General features: G+C 37.0%; 1 protein-coding gene across 1 annotated transcript in view; it reads right to left on the bottom strand.

The window, feature by feature from the left end:
- Positions 1–1,320: 1,320 nt before the first annotated feature.
- Positions 1,321–14,900, bottom strand: part of DIRC2 (disrupted in renal carcinoma 2) — a 136,950-nt gene continuing 123,370 nt past the window's right edge. The window contains exons 8-9 of the mRNA XM_006869357.1: positions 9,590–9,772; positions 1,321–1,994 (exon numbers count right to left, since the gene is read on the bottom strand). Of these exons, the coding sequence (XP_006869419.1) occupies positions 1,879–1,994; positions 9,590–9,772 (299 nt within the window). The 3' untranslated portion in view covers positions 1,321–1,878. The remainder of the gene's footprint in view (positions 1,995–9,589; positions 9,773–14,900) is intronic.

The raw sequence follows: 14,900 nt of genomic DNA, 5'->3' as shown, positions 1-14,900 counted from the left end.
CTCAAACACACAATAATTCTGACTGACATAAAAAACTTCTCCATCTGCTTTCGACACAGGACCAGGAGGTGGCTATTTTAGCAAATGGGTCATAATCTACTGACATTTTTAGTGGCTGGCTTTTCAATCATTTTCAAGAATTCGTCCTTCCTTTGATTTTTACTTAAGGAGAATGACAGTTAACCGGAACTAGTCCTAGCTCTCCGAGATTTGCTTCCGCTATTTAACAAGCTTCCCTAGCTCAGGTTGCTAAGTGAACATCATGGTCACAAAGGTTTACAAAGATTTACAGGTGACTAAAGATGGCGGTTACATTAAAAGGTTTTCTTGCTTTTCAAGTTTCACATTTAAGATCCAAGAAGATGGCCAGTCCTCTTCTTGGACTTAGTGAGCCTAAAGGGAAAGGGAAGGGCACTTAAGACCTTGTATAAGGGTGTGTGATGGTGTGTGCATGTGTTCAGAGATGAGCAGAATTAAGTACTGGCCAATTATCCTTAACTGTACTTTAACCAATCTGGCTGAGAGAAGAAGTTGGCTTACACACTATCTGTCCAGAAAAAGACATAGCAAATATAAATGTAGCTGACAATGAAAGTACAATTTCAAGTAAGAAAAAAAGAAGAGGGGGTTGGAGGAAGCCGAGACCAATAAAGGTAACACATCATTTTAGACTTTTCTGAAAAATACTTTTCTGTGTGAGTGGGATTACATGAATGAGAATATTCCCACCACAGCATAGTTTATCATAGTGAAAGACAGGTCTGAGAACTATCTGAGTAACTGCTATTTTTAAAAAACTATTATCCACAGAAAGAAAACAGGTACTAGCAAAATGCTGTCTTCCCAAATTTACTGACTCCATACAGAATCGAGTATTTTACAACCTGAATTGAAATACAAGAATATAATTCAGACATCACATAACAGATCTGAAAGTGTCAATGTTACAGACTGTTATTTTCAAGCAAGGGTCACTTAATAAAATCTAAGCCTGGTGGATAATAGTTGGTGCTGGACTTGCCATCCCATGCCACCATATACGCAGACTGAAAATTCAGTATTTTCTGTGTGATTTGTCATTTCACTTTTAAGAAAGTGCTAAGTCGGTACGGAATTAACTTTTTTCATACAATATTTAGTGTGAGTATATGGAAAATTTTGTCTCTCTTACTATGGTTATTTAAGGGCACAGTAGACAACACTGTCTTTCACAGAAACAAGGGTAACTTGAGATGGAGATGCAGGGTGTCCTCTGAAGTCAGCTGAAAGCACATGATCACCATAATAAAGACGGACAAAGGTTTCTGACCTGATTACAAATAAGGAGTCATATAAGAAATGGCTTTATTAGAAAAACTGTAGTGTACATGTGGCTAATTTCTATCATCGATATACCTCTTGGCTATTTTATAATAAAATCTGATAAGGGTTTAAATTTCTTTAGAAGTTAGTGGCATTTCTTCCTATTCTGATATGTGATTTGGGAAAGGAGTTATCTGCCTATCATAGACACCCTTTATTTCTTTGCACAATTATAATGAATCAATCAGTAGTTTAGTACTGGCACAAAACGTAGAGGGAATTGTTTAGGTAGTGTTTCATGTATAAGACATCACACTTCCAACCTAAGAATCAGGCATAGTTATGCCATTTGTATATATATATATTGTTTAAAAAATCACTAATTACCACTTAAGTCCCGCGATATTACCTAGTAGCAGTTAAATTAATGTGATCTTCTGTGGCCTAACAAAACCTCTGAATGAAGTCTCTCTCTTCTCCTTTTCTTTTGTTTCCTGTTGGATGTGCAATTCCAAGCAAATGTGCGGTACGCAGTATTGATCTCATCTCTTTTTAATCCCCTTCAGGTCTGTGCTATTAAACTGAGACAACCACATCAAGATAGAGTCTGTCATAGGATTCCCTGAAGCACAGAATGAGGAGAAGACTGAGCAAACACGACCCAGGAAGGCACCAGTTGAACCAAGACAACTCTGTAAGACAAAAACATGCAGTTTTAAACATTCATGTAACACCAGCTGGACACAGGGAGTGACAACTCAGCATTCAGAAGCAACTTATAATAAATGCATCCTAGAAGGCCTGGAAACTGGCTTTCAATAAACAGTGACAATCTAGAGACTAAGCGATGCATAGAAAATATTACAGGGCTTTCATGTGGAATATTTTTAATCAGTGTTGCTAGTAACATTTCATCAATTTAATCCACCTTGACTTTGGTGACAAAATAAATCTAGTCAAAGGGAAAAAAATCAATCACCTTTAAATGTTAGGTGGGTAATTATTTTTTAAGTGCTCTCTATCACCATCACTCTTGTTCCTGCTTAGAAGTCCAATGAGGTAGAAAGACACCTAAGAAAACCTCAAGTAAATTTTGAGATAATACTTTTATGTTTTTGAAGGGAAATACTTAATTCTCAGCAAAAATAGCTAGTTGCAATCACTGCAAAACAGGTTAAGAAATACAGAAAAAGAAAGTAAAACATAAAAATCAATCCTAGGTTTTACCCCTAGAAAAACCTTTTTGATTTTTTTTGGGTTGATTTCTTTCTAGTCTCTCTCTCTCTCTTTTCCTACTAGCATAAGCAGTTAGTTATATATGAGACCAATTACTGGAAATCCTACAGGGATCATCGAAACTGACAATCCTGTTGTTAGATTTAATAGTATGAAGAACATCCATCTTCATAGTGAATGAGTGTTCATGGTGGTGGAAAGTAGCAAAGATTATGGGCAGTGCTTGTACGACATAATTAATGCAACTGATAGCATTAAATAGCACAACTGAAAAGTGTCGCATTGATAAATGTATTATATCTATGAGCGGGTATCTAAAAGTTTGTGGAATAATAGAATGAAAAGATCATGAAATTTTTCCACATATTTTTTGAAATCCCATGTATATATTTTAAAAGGAACCCTGGTGGAGCTGTAGGATAAGCATTGGGCTGCTAACCACAAGGTCGGCAGTTCAAACCTATCAGTAGCTGCAAAGGAGAAAACTGAGGCCGTCAGCTCCTCTAAAGATTTACAGTCTCAGAAAGCCTACAGAGCAGCTCTACTCTGTTCTATAAGTCACTTCTAAGTCAGAATCAAGTCAGTAGCAGTGGGTTTTGTTTGGTTTTTGTATATATTTATATATAAAAAGAACAGGCTTCTTAAAAACTGTTCTCTCGTGAATTCAGACTCTTCAACAGGACAATCCTCAAGCTCCTGGGACCCTTCAGATATGCATCTGTTTAGCTCCCTCAACCCCAACCACTCTGCTATTTACCCACGGCTTTGGGTGCAGAAGTGAGCAGCTCTTTGGCATAAAGAGGTTGGAGGGGTCTAGATGACTTTTCTACTTTAATTATCCATTTAGCAGTGCCAACAAAGACCAAACAAATGAGGGAAACAACTTCCTGGTACTTTTTTTTTGGTTGCTATTACAGGTTTATATTTTACCTTTGCACTTCTATAGAATGCTAATACTGCCTTAATCTTCAAAAATCATCCTAAGAATTTCCACACTGCTGCTTTACTTTAATCCATAATTCATATGACTAAAAGAGCAATTTATGCTCAGGAATGGAAATCAGAAAACCAGTAAAGAAAGGTGTTGAAATACCATTTTTCCTTCTTCTCTGAAATATGTTCACAAAAACAGCCTCCCACCTCTTAAAATTTGTACATTTTAAAAGTCAGACATGCTATACTCTAGTATGTAACAAAGACATATATTTCAATGGGATTTTTATGCAAAGCTGGTTCTTTGTGGATTGAATATAACCTAAACGCTCAAGAAGGCTGTCACCTCTGGGATCCTGTCTTTATTCTGATATTCCTGAGATAACAACCCAGGCATTTTCTGCTTTTATATTAACCACATAACCTCTGGATTTCTGATGATCTTTTTAACAGGCAAAAAGAAGCAGTTTAAAAAAAAGGAAAAAGCAGTCAGATTTACACAATAACATACTCTAAGAATTGCAAGTAAGTTTTCTGATTTTAATATAGAATTTTAAGCAATGTATAATAGAAAGTGTGGCACTTGACAAAGAGGTCTACAAGAAGAAAATGGGGAGCTAGAAAACACATGGAGCGACAATAAACTTGTCCCTCTTCGCCTAACACTTAGGAATTTCCCAAATATTGCCAAAGCAGACCTTTTATTTCACCAGAGCTGTTAAAATTATGCCCTCTACCCTGGTTCAGATAAAGCCTTTAAAAATGCCTCCTAATAGCTTGTTGACTGGTTTTCACCAGCCTCTTTCTGAAAAGCCAAATCTGCCTTTCAGGAAATTCACTTGGCTCAGTCAAAGGGGAACTGCTAGATCTTCCTACTGAAGACCATTCACACCAACCACAGTTCTAATAAGAAGGCAACGGCTCCTAATTTCGACAAGCCAACTGCCGTCCTATCTGGGCCTGATGTCACATGATGTAGTTGAATCAACAAGCCTGCTGCATGAAATTTTCTTATTTTTAATCTTTTCATCTTTTAAGTTAGCATAGTTTTCTAACCCTTCTTCCCTTTGCACTAAACTATAAGAAATGGAAGCCATATTTTAAAGCAGACCTTTACAATTCACCTCTCATACTTCTGCAGGCTCTCCAGCATCTACCACACTGTAACTTGAGAACTCTCCTTACCAATTTATGGTGCAGACAGAGGCTGTATTTTACTGGGTGAACTGGGCTCTCTACCAAATCGTGATGGTCTGTTGGGATTGAACGAATCAGGACTCTGCTCACCTTCCTATTTCTTCCAGGCAGTGCTAGCATACTTCCCCTCTCACCCTTCTTTCTCTCCAGTGATGCAGCTTTTGGTTTTTACCACCTTCTGGTACTTATCTGTATCCATCTGCCACCCACTGGACTAATCTTCTACATTCTTTGGTGATTTAACAAAAATATAAGAACAGAATTGTCTTCATTCTCACTGCAGGTGAAAAGCCAGCTGATATGATTTCAGTTCAATGCGCTGCTTCCTATATTGTTGTCTTGTGCCATCGAGTTGATTCCAACTCATAGTAACCCTGGATAGGACTTCTGAGAATGGCTGGTGGGTTTGAACTGCCGACCTTGCAATTAGTATGGTTAGATGTCCAGTGTTTATCCAATAGCATCACAGTTACTACTATTAACTACTACCATATTGCCTTATTTTCCCTTTCAGATATTAAATAACTTCTCAGGAATCCACATTTATCGAACCTACCCTTTGTCCTCCTGGTAACCTTTTCTCTATGCCTCCCATGTTGGCTACCCCCTGAATCTTTTGAACTACATTCATATGGCCTTGAATTCATGGTCAGTACCTTCAATGAAAGGACTGTGATATAAGACTTCAATGCTTTTAGCCAAAACCTTCTGCAAAACTTCTAGAAAATAACTAAATACACACAAACACAATATGAACTTCAGAATAAGTTACAAACTATGAAATACAGTATTAGAATATATTTCTAGCCTCCTAAACTGTGAGAAAATAAATTTATGTTTATTAAAGCCAACCATCTGTGATAATCCTGTTATGGCAGCACTAGACAACTAAGACAGGTTAGTACCATTATTGATGTCTTCCCTGTCTTTATATGTGTATATTATAAGCAAAAGCTGGACAGTGAATAAGGAAGACCACAGAAGAATTGATGCTTTTGAGTTATGGTGTTGGAAGAGAATACTGAAAGTGCCATGGGCTGTCAAAAGAACCAATAGATCTGTTTTGGAAGAAGGGCAGCCAGAGTGCTCCTCGGAGGCCAGGATGGCCAAACTTCGTCTCTCATACTTCAGACATATTGTCAGGAGGGACCAATCGCTGGAGAAGGATATCATGTTTGGTAGGGTGGAGGGTCAGAGAAAAAGAGAAAGACACCCAGCCTGATGGATTGGTAATATGGCAGCATCAATGCGCTCAAGCGTGGCAAAAACTGTGAGGTTGGCCCAGGACCGAGCAGTGTTTTGTTTTGTAGTGCATAGAGTCACTATGAGTCGGTACTGACTGATGGCACCTAACAACATTATACCAGAGACTACATGCAAGAGATTTATTGGGGGATAAAATTATTTGGCATATACTGTTGTCTTTAATACTGGGAGGACACAAATCAATTTTTAGCAGGCAGGAAAAACAAGAGCTCTGCTGGGCTGAATGGATCACTTAGCAAACCTGTGCCCATCAGTTGGAAAATTCTTTCTCTCATACCAAAGGGCATCAGCCATCTTTGATGCTTTGCCAGGCAAAAGGGAGGCAGTAAGCCTCTTAATTTCCACTGTGATACAACTAATGTGGATTAAATCTGATATAAATACAGCAATTCTCTAGGTTTTAAACTTCTGACTACAACTCGTCCTTGACCTTTAATGCTATGTAAATTTGCAATCACATTGAAAAGACTGACCCAACCCCTACTTGCACCAAATCCTTCATCACATCTTCTACTTTTTAACACTTTTAAGAGGTCTCTGGCAGCAGATTTGTCCAAAATACACATGTGATTTCTTGACTGCTGCTTTCATGGGAGTTGATTGTGAATCCAAGTAAAATGAAAGCCTTGACAACTTCAATCTTTTTGCCATTTATCATGATGTTGCTTATTGGCTCAGTTGTGAGGTTTTGTGTTTTCTCTACACTGAGGTGGATTCCATACTGACGTTGTAAGCTTTTATCTTCATCAGTAAGTGCTTCAGTTCCTTCTACAAGACCAGCAAGCAATCATTTGTATATTGAAGGCTGTTAATGTCTTCCTCCAAATTTGATGCTGCATGCTTCTGCACATAGTCCAGTATCTCAGATTATTTGCTCAGCATACAGATGAGTAAGTATGGTGGCAGGATATAACCCTGAAAATACTTTTTTTGACCTTAAACCATGAAGTATCCCTTGTTTTATTTGAATAACTGTCTCTTGGACTATATACAAATGCTGTATGAACACTTGTTGTTTTGAAATTATCATTTTTTGCAATGTGATGCATAATTTATTATGATGCACACAGTTGAATACCTTTGTGTAGTCAATATAACACAGGTAAACATCTTTCTGGTATTCTCTGCTTTCAGCCAAGATCCATCTGACATCAGCAACAACATCCCTCATTCCACATTCTCTTCTAGATTAGGTGTGAATTTCTGCTCATTCCCTGTTGATGCATTATTGCAACAATGTGTGTTTTTTTTTTTAATTACCATCAGCAAAAATCTTTCTTGCATGTGATATTTTTCTAAAACTTTTGCATTCCATTGGATACCTTTTCTTTTTAATGGGTACACATATGGATCTCTCCCAATTAGCTGGCCAGTTAGCTGTTATCCTAACTTTTTGGCAAAGACATGTAAGTACTTCTAGCATTGCATCCATTTATTGAAACATTTCAATTGGTATTCTCTCCATTTCTGGATCTTTGTTTTTACCAATGCCTTCAGTGCAGCTTGGACTTCTGCCTAAATATGGTCAAGAACTGATGATATACTACTTCCTGAAATGACTGAATGTTGACCAATTCTTTCTGGAACTGTGGCTCTGTATATCCCTTCCATCTTCTTTGATGCTTTCTGCATCATTCGACTTTTTGACCATGTTGTTGTTGTTAGGTGCCATCGAGTCAGTTCCAACTCAGAGTAAACCTATTAACAACAGAATGAAACACTGCCCAGTCCTGTACTCTACTCACAGCTGTTATTATGTTTGAGTCCGCTGGTACAACTACTGTGTCAATCTGTCTTGTTGAGGATCTTCCTCTTTTTGCTAACCCTCTACTCTACTAAGCATGATGCCCTTTCCCAGGGACTGGTTCCTCCTGATAATATGTCCAAAGCATGTGAGACAAAGTCTTGCTATCCTCACTTCTACAAAGCATTCTGGCTGTATTTCTAAGACAGATTTGTTTGGTCTTCTCACAGTTCAAGGTAATTTTCAATATTACTTGCAAACACCATAATTCAAATGCATCAATGTGTATGAGGCAACTGAAAATACCATGGTTTGAGCCAGGTACACCTTAGTCCTCAAAACTGACATCTTTGTTCTTTAACACTTTTTCCCATAGAATTCTTAATATTGTAACTCGAGACTTGAATTTTTCCTCAGTTCTTTCAGTTTGAGAAATACAGAACATGGTCTTCTCTTTTGGTTTTTCTAACTCCTAAGTCTTTGCACATTTCAATACTTTTCTTTCTTGAGCTTCCCTTTGAAATCTTCTGTTCAGCACTTTACCTCATCATTTCCATTCAAAACTCTTAAGTGTAAATCCTTATTTTAAATTGTTAAAAAGAATACTAGATACTTATGCTCTCGTTTACTAAAGTATTAAGAGAATTTAAACTATAGAAGAGAGAATATAAGAGAAAACTAAACATCTATGTCAAATGGGCTCACTACAAATCCATGGACGTCAATTAGCACCAGCTGCACCTGCCTTCAATGTGATCAATAATCTTTCCAGCTGTCCCTGGTAGCTGTTCCTGAACCCCCTCAAAGTTTATTTTTAAACGTAATTTCTCTTCTCAAACCTCTCTTCTACTGCCTTCCCAGAAACTCTTAGTAGAGGAAGGGTTTCTAAGTAGAAAGTTGGTGCCATTGAGCAGGGACCCTCAATGATCTGTCCAGTAAATGTATCTGCATCTGACCAGATTTTCCCCATCTCAGTTGAAGGGTGTCTCCTCTTTTATCCACAGCTAACTCCTCTCCACCTGTACTCAAGATCCCAGCCATTCCTAAGGATCATAAAGATCTCTGTCTTCTTAGAGGGCACTCAGTTTCTAACCTTGATCTTCTCACTCTATAGCTGCACTGTCCAATATGGTAGCTACTAGCCATATGCAGCTATTTCAACTTAAATTAAAGAAAAATTTAGATCCAACTCCTTAGTTACACTACCTACATGTGTACTGGACAGTGCAGATTAAAAAAAAAAAAATCCACTGTTAAAAAAATTTATTTATTTTAAAGAAATTATATCTTTTTTTTCCCCACCGAGAATACAAAGTAAAACATATACCAATTCAACAGTTTCTAAATGTACCAGTTGGTGACATTGATGACATTCTTCAAGTTGTGCAACCATTCTCCCCTACCTTTTCTGAATTCTTCCTCCCCATTAACCTAAATTCACTGCCCCCAAGTTTACTCCACAGAACACTCTTTAGTTTAGAATACACACTTTGCTCTGCCTTTGGGTGATCTTCTCTCATTCTGTGCTGAGATTTTAAACTAATATAAACACCTGACAATAATTTTCACTCTATTTTAAAACAGTAAATGCTAAGTAATTTTTTTAAAAAGCTACTGACCAGTGGTTCGCCACTCTGACTACATATTAGAGTCACCTGGGTGGCTTTCAGAACTACAGATGCTAGGCTCAGCTCAGCCTAATTGAATCACAAACTCTGAGAGGTGAGGAGGCACTAGATCATCCTAGAAGGTACTTTAATAGACACAACTGGGGATACTTTCTCTGACTGGTGTTTGAAGGCTCAAGTAAAGGAATTTACCTTAATGAGTATTCTCCATACAAACTGCATCAGTGCCACAAACTTCTCTCCTAACACATTTAGATAGCAAATCAAATATCAAATTTCTTACCTGTATGATAAAATGTGAGAAAAAATAGAAGCACTCCCATGAACATATTACTTAAAAAAGTGACAACTCCACAAGTAATTCCTTCTGGAACTGGGTAGACAGTTTCCACAAAAAGCTCAAAAAATATAGGTACACTGCTATTCAGAAATACTCCCAGGAGAATACAGGAGGTGTACAATGTCACTAAAATAAAAACACAAACATTTTAGTTTCATGGTAGCAGCAATGAGTCATAGCAGATAGAACTTCTGGGTGTTCTCTTTTGTAAGTGTCAGCTCTGGAATTTCATTTCTGTTCAATGGTGACTGATACAGTTTAACAAAGCATCATATATCTGCAATGCTTTTCTTTGCTCAAATTTTCTGTAATTAGTAAGCAAAGGTTTTTGTTGCTGGGGGGATTATTTACTTTAGCTTTTTTGGGTAGATTATACCAAAGCAAAAAAAAATTTTTATCACTATATTATAATTAAAAAAAATTATTTGCCCCTTAGTCACTGTCTTGGTATATAGAAGAATAGATAAAATACAACAACTTAATTTGAGTAGGCTTATCCTACAAGCTTAGAAAAATTTAAGATCTAATAATAAATGTAAAGACATTAAATGTTACGGAAAACTACATAAAGAAACAAGTTAATATAGATTATCAAGAACAAAATAAATATCCAATATATAATTTCTGGAGCAACACTTAAAAGATAATTAGTCTTCAATTTTGAAATGAATTTTACATCAATAGATCTTAAAATAAGTAAGTTTATGAGACACAGAAATTTTTTTCACTCAACATGGTATTATTAAGAGTATTTAGGATCCCAGATGAGGGTGCAGTCGCTCTGTAGGGTAAGCACTGGACTATAAACCATGAGGGCAGTTTGAGCCCACCAACCAGTCCCCAGGAAAAAGACGAGGCTTTCTGCTCCTATAAAGATTTACAGTCTCGAAAACACTATACAGCATGTCTCTATGAGTTGGAACCAACTCATTAGCACTTAACAACAACAGGATCCCGGAGTAACCCACAAAAAGCCCATTAGCCCATTCTGTTGTGAAATCTGTTGAATAAGGATCTGAAAATGTTTAGGTAAATGAACCTCACTTCAAGTAATTTTATCACTGACATTGTGTTAATTTGAAGGTGAAAATGGAACCAATGAGAAGAATGATATACTATTTAAAAAGCGAAAACATGTCCTCGAAATCCTAATAAGTATTAGTTGTTGTTGAGTCAATTCCTACTGACAAACATGAGTAGAATTTATTCTAACTATAAGATTACAGGAAAATGTTTTTAATAAAACAAATAGTAAAAAACAAATTTCTGTATGGGTTACTACAGAAAGCCACCACATGTCTGTCAGGTTTTTGCATTGTGATGGTGGGAGCTATGTCATCACTGTTTCAAATACCAGCAGGGCCACCAGGGTGACTAGGTTTCAGCAGAGCTTTCACACTAAGACAAACTATGACGACGGACATGACGAACTACTTAAAAAAAAAAAAAATGGCTAGTGAAAACCTTATCAACAGCAGTACATTTCCTGATATAGTGCCAGAAGATGAGCTCCTCAGGTTGGAAGGCACTCAGAATACAACTGGGGAGAGCTGCTACCTCAAAACAAAGTAGACCTTAATGATATGGAGGGAGCCAAGCTTTCAAGAACTTCATCTGCTAATGTGGCATGACTTAAAATGAAAAGAAAGTGGGACAAATAGCCATTAATAACCAGAACATTGATTGTATAAAGTATGAATCTAGAAAAATTATAAGTCATCAAAATGAAATGGAATGCATAAAGATTTATGTCCTAGGCATTGTTATTAAGTTTAGTGGAGTCAGTTCTGATTCGTAGTGACCCTATATAGGGTTTCTGCAGAATGGCTGGTGGGTTTGAACTACCAACCTTGGGGTTAGCAGTCTAGTTCTGATCCTATAGTGCCACATCAGGATTCCAAAAAAGGACTGTTGTTAGGTGCCCTCTAGTCGGTATGAACTGATAGTGACCTTATGCACAACAGAACGAAACACTGCCCAGTCCTGCACCATTCTCACAATCATTGCTACTCTTGAACCCATTGCTGCTACAATCCATCTCATTGGGGGTCTTCCTCTTTTTCACTGATCCTACACTTTAGCAAACATGATGCCCTTCTCCAAGAACAGGTCCCTCTTGATAATATGTCTGAGGTATAAGAGATGAAGTCTGGCTATCCTGGATTCTAAGGAGCATTCTGGCTGTATTCCTTCCAACACAGACTGGTTTGTTCTTATAGTCCATGATACTTTTAATATTCTCGTCCAACACCATGGCTCAAATGCATCAATTCTTCTACAGTCTTCCTTATTCATTGTTCAGATTTCACATGCATATGAAGCTTCAGGTGCACCTTAGTCCTCAAGCTGACATCTTTAATCTTGAACACTTTAAAGAGGTCTTGTGCAGCAGATTTGCCTAATGCAATACATCATTTGATTTCTTGACTGCTGCTTCCATGAGTGTTGATGGTTGATGCGAGCAAAATGAAGTCCTTGATAACTTCAACCTTTTCTCTTTTTAGCTTGATGTTATTTATTGGTCCAATTGTAAGGATTTTTGTTTACTTAAAATTGAAGTGCAACCCACACTGACGGCTGTGGTCTTTGATCTTCATAAGTAAGTATTTTACACCCTCTTTGCTCTCAGCAAAGCAGTATCATCAGGAAATCACAGGTTGTTAATGAGTCTTCCTCCAATCTTGATGCCACAGTCTTCATATAATCCAGCTTCTTGAATTATATGCTCAGCATACGGATTGAGCAAAAAGGACTAGAAGTTGGAAAATGTGGCCTTCATGATAGAAGCAATACCAGAGGTTGCATAATAGAATTTTGCAAGACTAACAACTTATTCATTGCAAATGCCACTTTCAACAACATAAACAGTGATTATACACGTGAATCTCACCTAAGAGAATACATAGGAATCAATCAAATCTACTGTATCTGTGGAGAAAGAAGATGAAGAACCTCTATATCAACAGTCAGAACAAGACCAGGAGCCAACTGCAGAATAGACCATCAAATGCTCATAGGCAAATTGAATTTGAAGTTGAAGAAAATGAAAACAAATCTATCTATGAGACTCAAAGTATGGCCTTGAGTATATTCCAACTGCATCTGGAGACCACCTCAAGAAGAGATTTGATAAACTGAACACAAATAACTGAAGACCAGATGAGTTTCAGGGTGGCATCAAGATGACCACATATCAAAAAAGCAAAAGGTCATTAAAAAGACAGAAAAGAAGAAATGACCAAAACAGATGTCAGAAGAGACTTTGAAACTTGTTCTTGAACATAAAGTAACTCAAGGAAAGGAAGAAATGATGAAGTAAAAGAACTGAAGAGAATATTTTAAAAAGCTGCTTGAGAAGACAAAGTAAAGTATTACAATGAAATATGCAAGGATGTGGAGTTAGAATACCTAAAGGGAAGAACACACATGGCATTTCTCAAACTGAAGAACTGAAGAAAAAAAAAAATGCATGTCAAAACTCATAATACCAAAGGACTCAACATATTGAATGACACCTGAAACATCAAAAGTAGATAAAAGGAATGCTCAGTCATTGTACCAAAAAGAATTGGTTGATGTTCAAGCATCTCAGGAGGTATATGATCAAGAAATGATGCTATTGAAAGATATCAAAGCTGCACTGAGGGCACTGGCAAAAAACAAGAGTCCAGGACTTGACAGAAAACCAGCTGAGATGTTTCAACAAACAGATGCAATGCTGAAGTGCTTACTTGTCTATGTCAAGAAATTCAGAGAAGCTGGCTAACTGACTGGAAGAGATCCATATCTGAGCCCATTTCAAAGATGTGAATGAACATAATGAAGAATTATTGAACAATATAATTAATATCATATACAAGTAAAATTTTATTGAAGATAATTCAAAAATGGTTACAGCAGTGCATCAACAGGGAGCTACCAGAATTCAAACCAGATTCAGAAGAGGTTGTGGAACAAGGGATATCACTGCTGATGTCAAATGGATCTTGGCTGAAAGCAGATAATACCGGAAAGTTATTTACCTGTGTTTTATCAGCTATCCAAAGACATTCAACTAGGTGGAACATAATAAATTTTGAGTAACATTGTGAATAAGTAGGAATTCCAGTGCTCATGCAAAGCCTATATATATACAAAGAGATAGTCATTCTCAAACAGAACAAGGGGTTACACTTTTTGGTTTAAAATCAGAAAAGGTGTATATCACGGTTGTCTCTTTTCACCATATTTACTCAATCTGACTCGATGTCACTTAACAACCAACAACAACTTAATCTGTATGATGACCAAATAATCCCAGAAGCTAAACCATATGCAGAAGAGCACAGTATCAGGACTGGAGGAAGACTCACTAACAACCTGTCATACGCAGATGATACACAATCTTGCTTGCTGGAAATGAAAAGGACTTGAAGCACTGATGAAAACAAAGACTTCAGTATGGACTGCAACTCAATGAAAAGAAAACAAAAATCCTCACAACTGGACCAGTAATTAACATCACAATAAAAGGAAACATTGAAGTTGTCATGAATTACATTTTATTTGGATCCACAATCAACATCTATGGAAGCAATAGTTAAGAAATCAAAGAATGTATTACATTGGGCAAACTTGCTTTTGCAAGTCTTTTGCAGACTTCTTTAAAGTGTTAAAAAGCAAAGATGTCACTTAGAGGACTAAGATGTGGCTGACCCAAGCCATTGTATTTTCAATCACCTCATATACATGCAAAAGCTGGACCATGCATAAAAAAGACTAAATAAGAATTGATGCATTTGAATTATAGTGTTAACAAAGAATACTGGCTATACCTTGGACTGCTAAAAGCAAGAACAAACCTGTCTTGGAAGAGGTACTGTCAGCATGCTCCTTAGAAGGGAGAAGGATGAGACTTTGTCTCATGTACCTTGATCATGTTATCAGGAGGCACCAGTCCCTGGAGAAGGACATCATGCTTGTTGATAAAGTAGAGGATCAATGAAAAAAGGAAGATACTCAACAAGATGAATTGACACTGTGGTTGCAACAGTGGGCACAAGCATAGCAACAGTTGTGTTGTATATTGTGTCTCTATCAGTTGGAACTGACTGTATGGTACCTAACAACAACAATAACTGCAGAAAGTTAATAAGTACTCCAAATCTGTTATGTGTTACTCATAGATTCATAGAATTTACAAAATAACCAGAATTTATCGTAACTGTTTACAATCATTAGAAGTCTATGACACTGTCCAAATGATTAAAAAAAA

The sequence above is a fragment of the Chrysochloris asiatica genome, unplaced genomic scaffold (assembly GCF_000296735.1).
Source record: "Chrysochloris asiatica unplaced genomic scaffold, ChrAsi1.0 scaffold00130, whole genome shotgun sequence".
Lineage (NCBI taxonomy): Eukaryota > Metazoa > Chordata > Mammalia > Afrosoricida > Chrysochloridae > Chrysochloris > Chrysochloris asiatica.
This window is presented reverse-complemented; position numbering and strand designations above follow the sequence as displayed.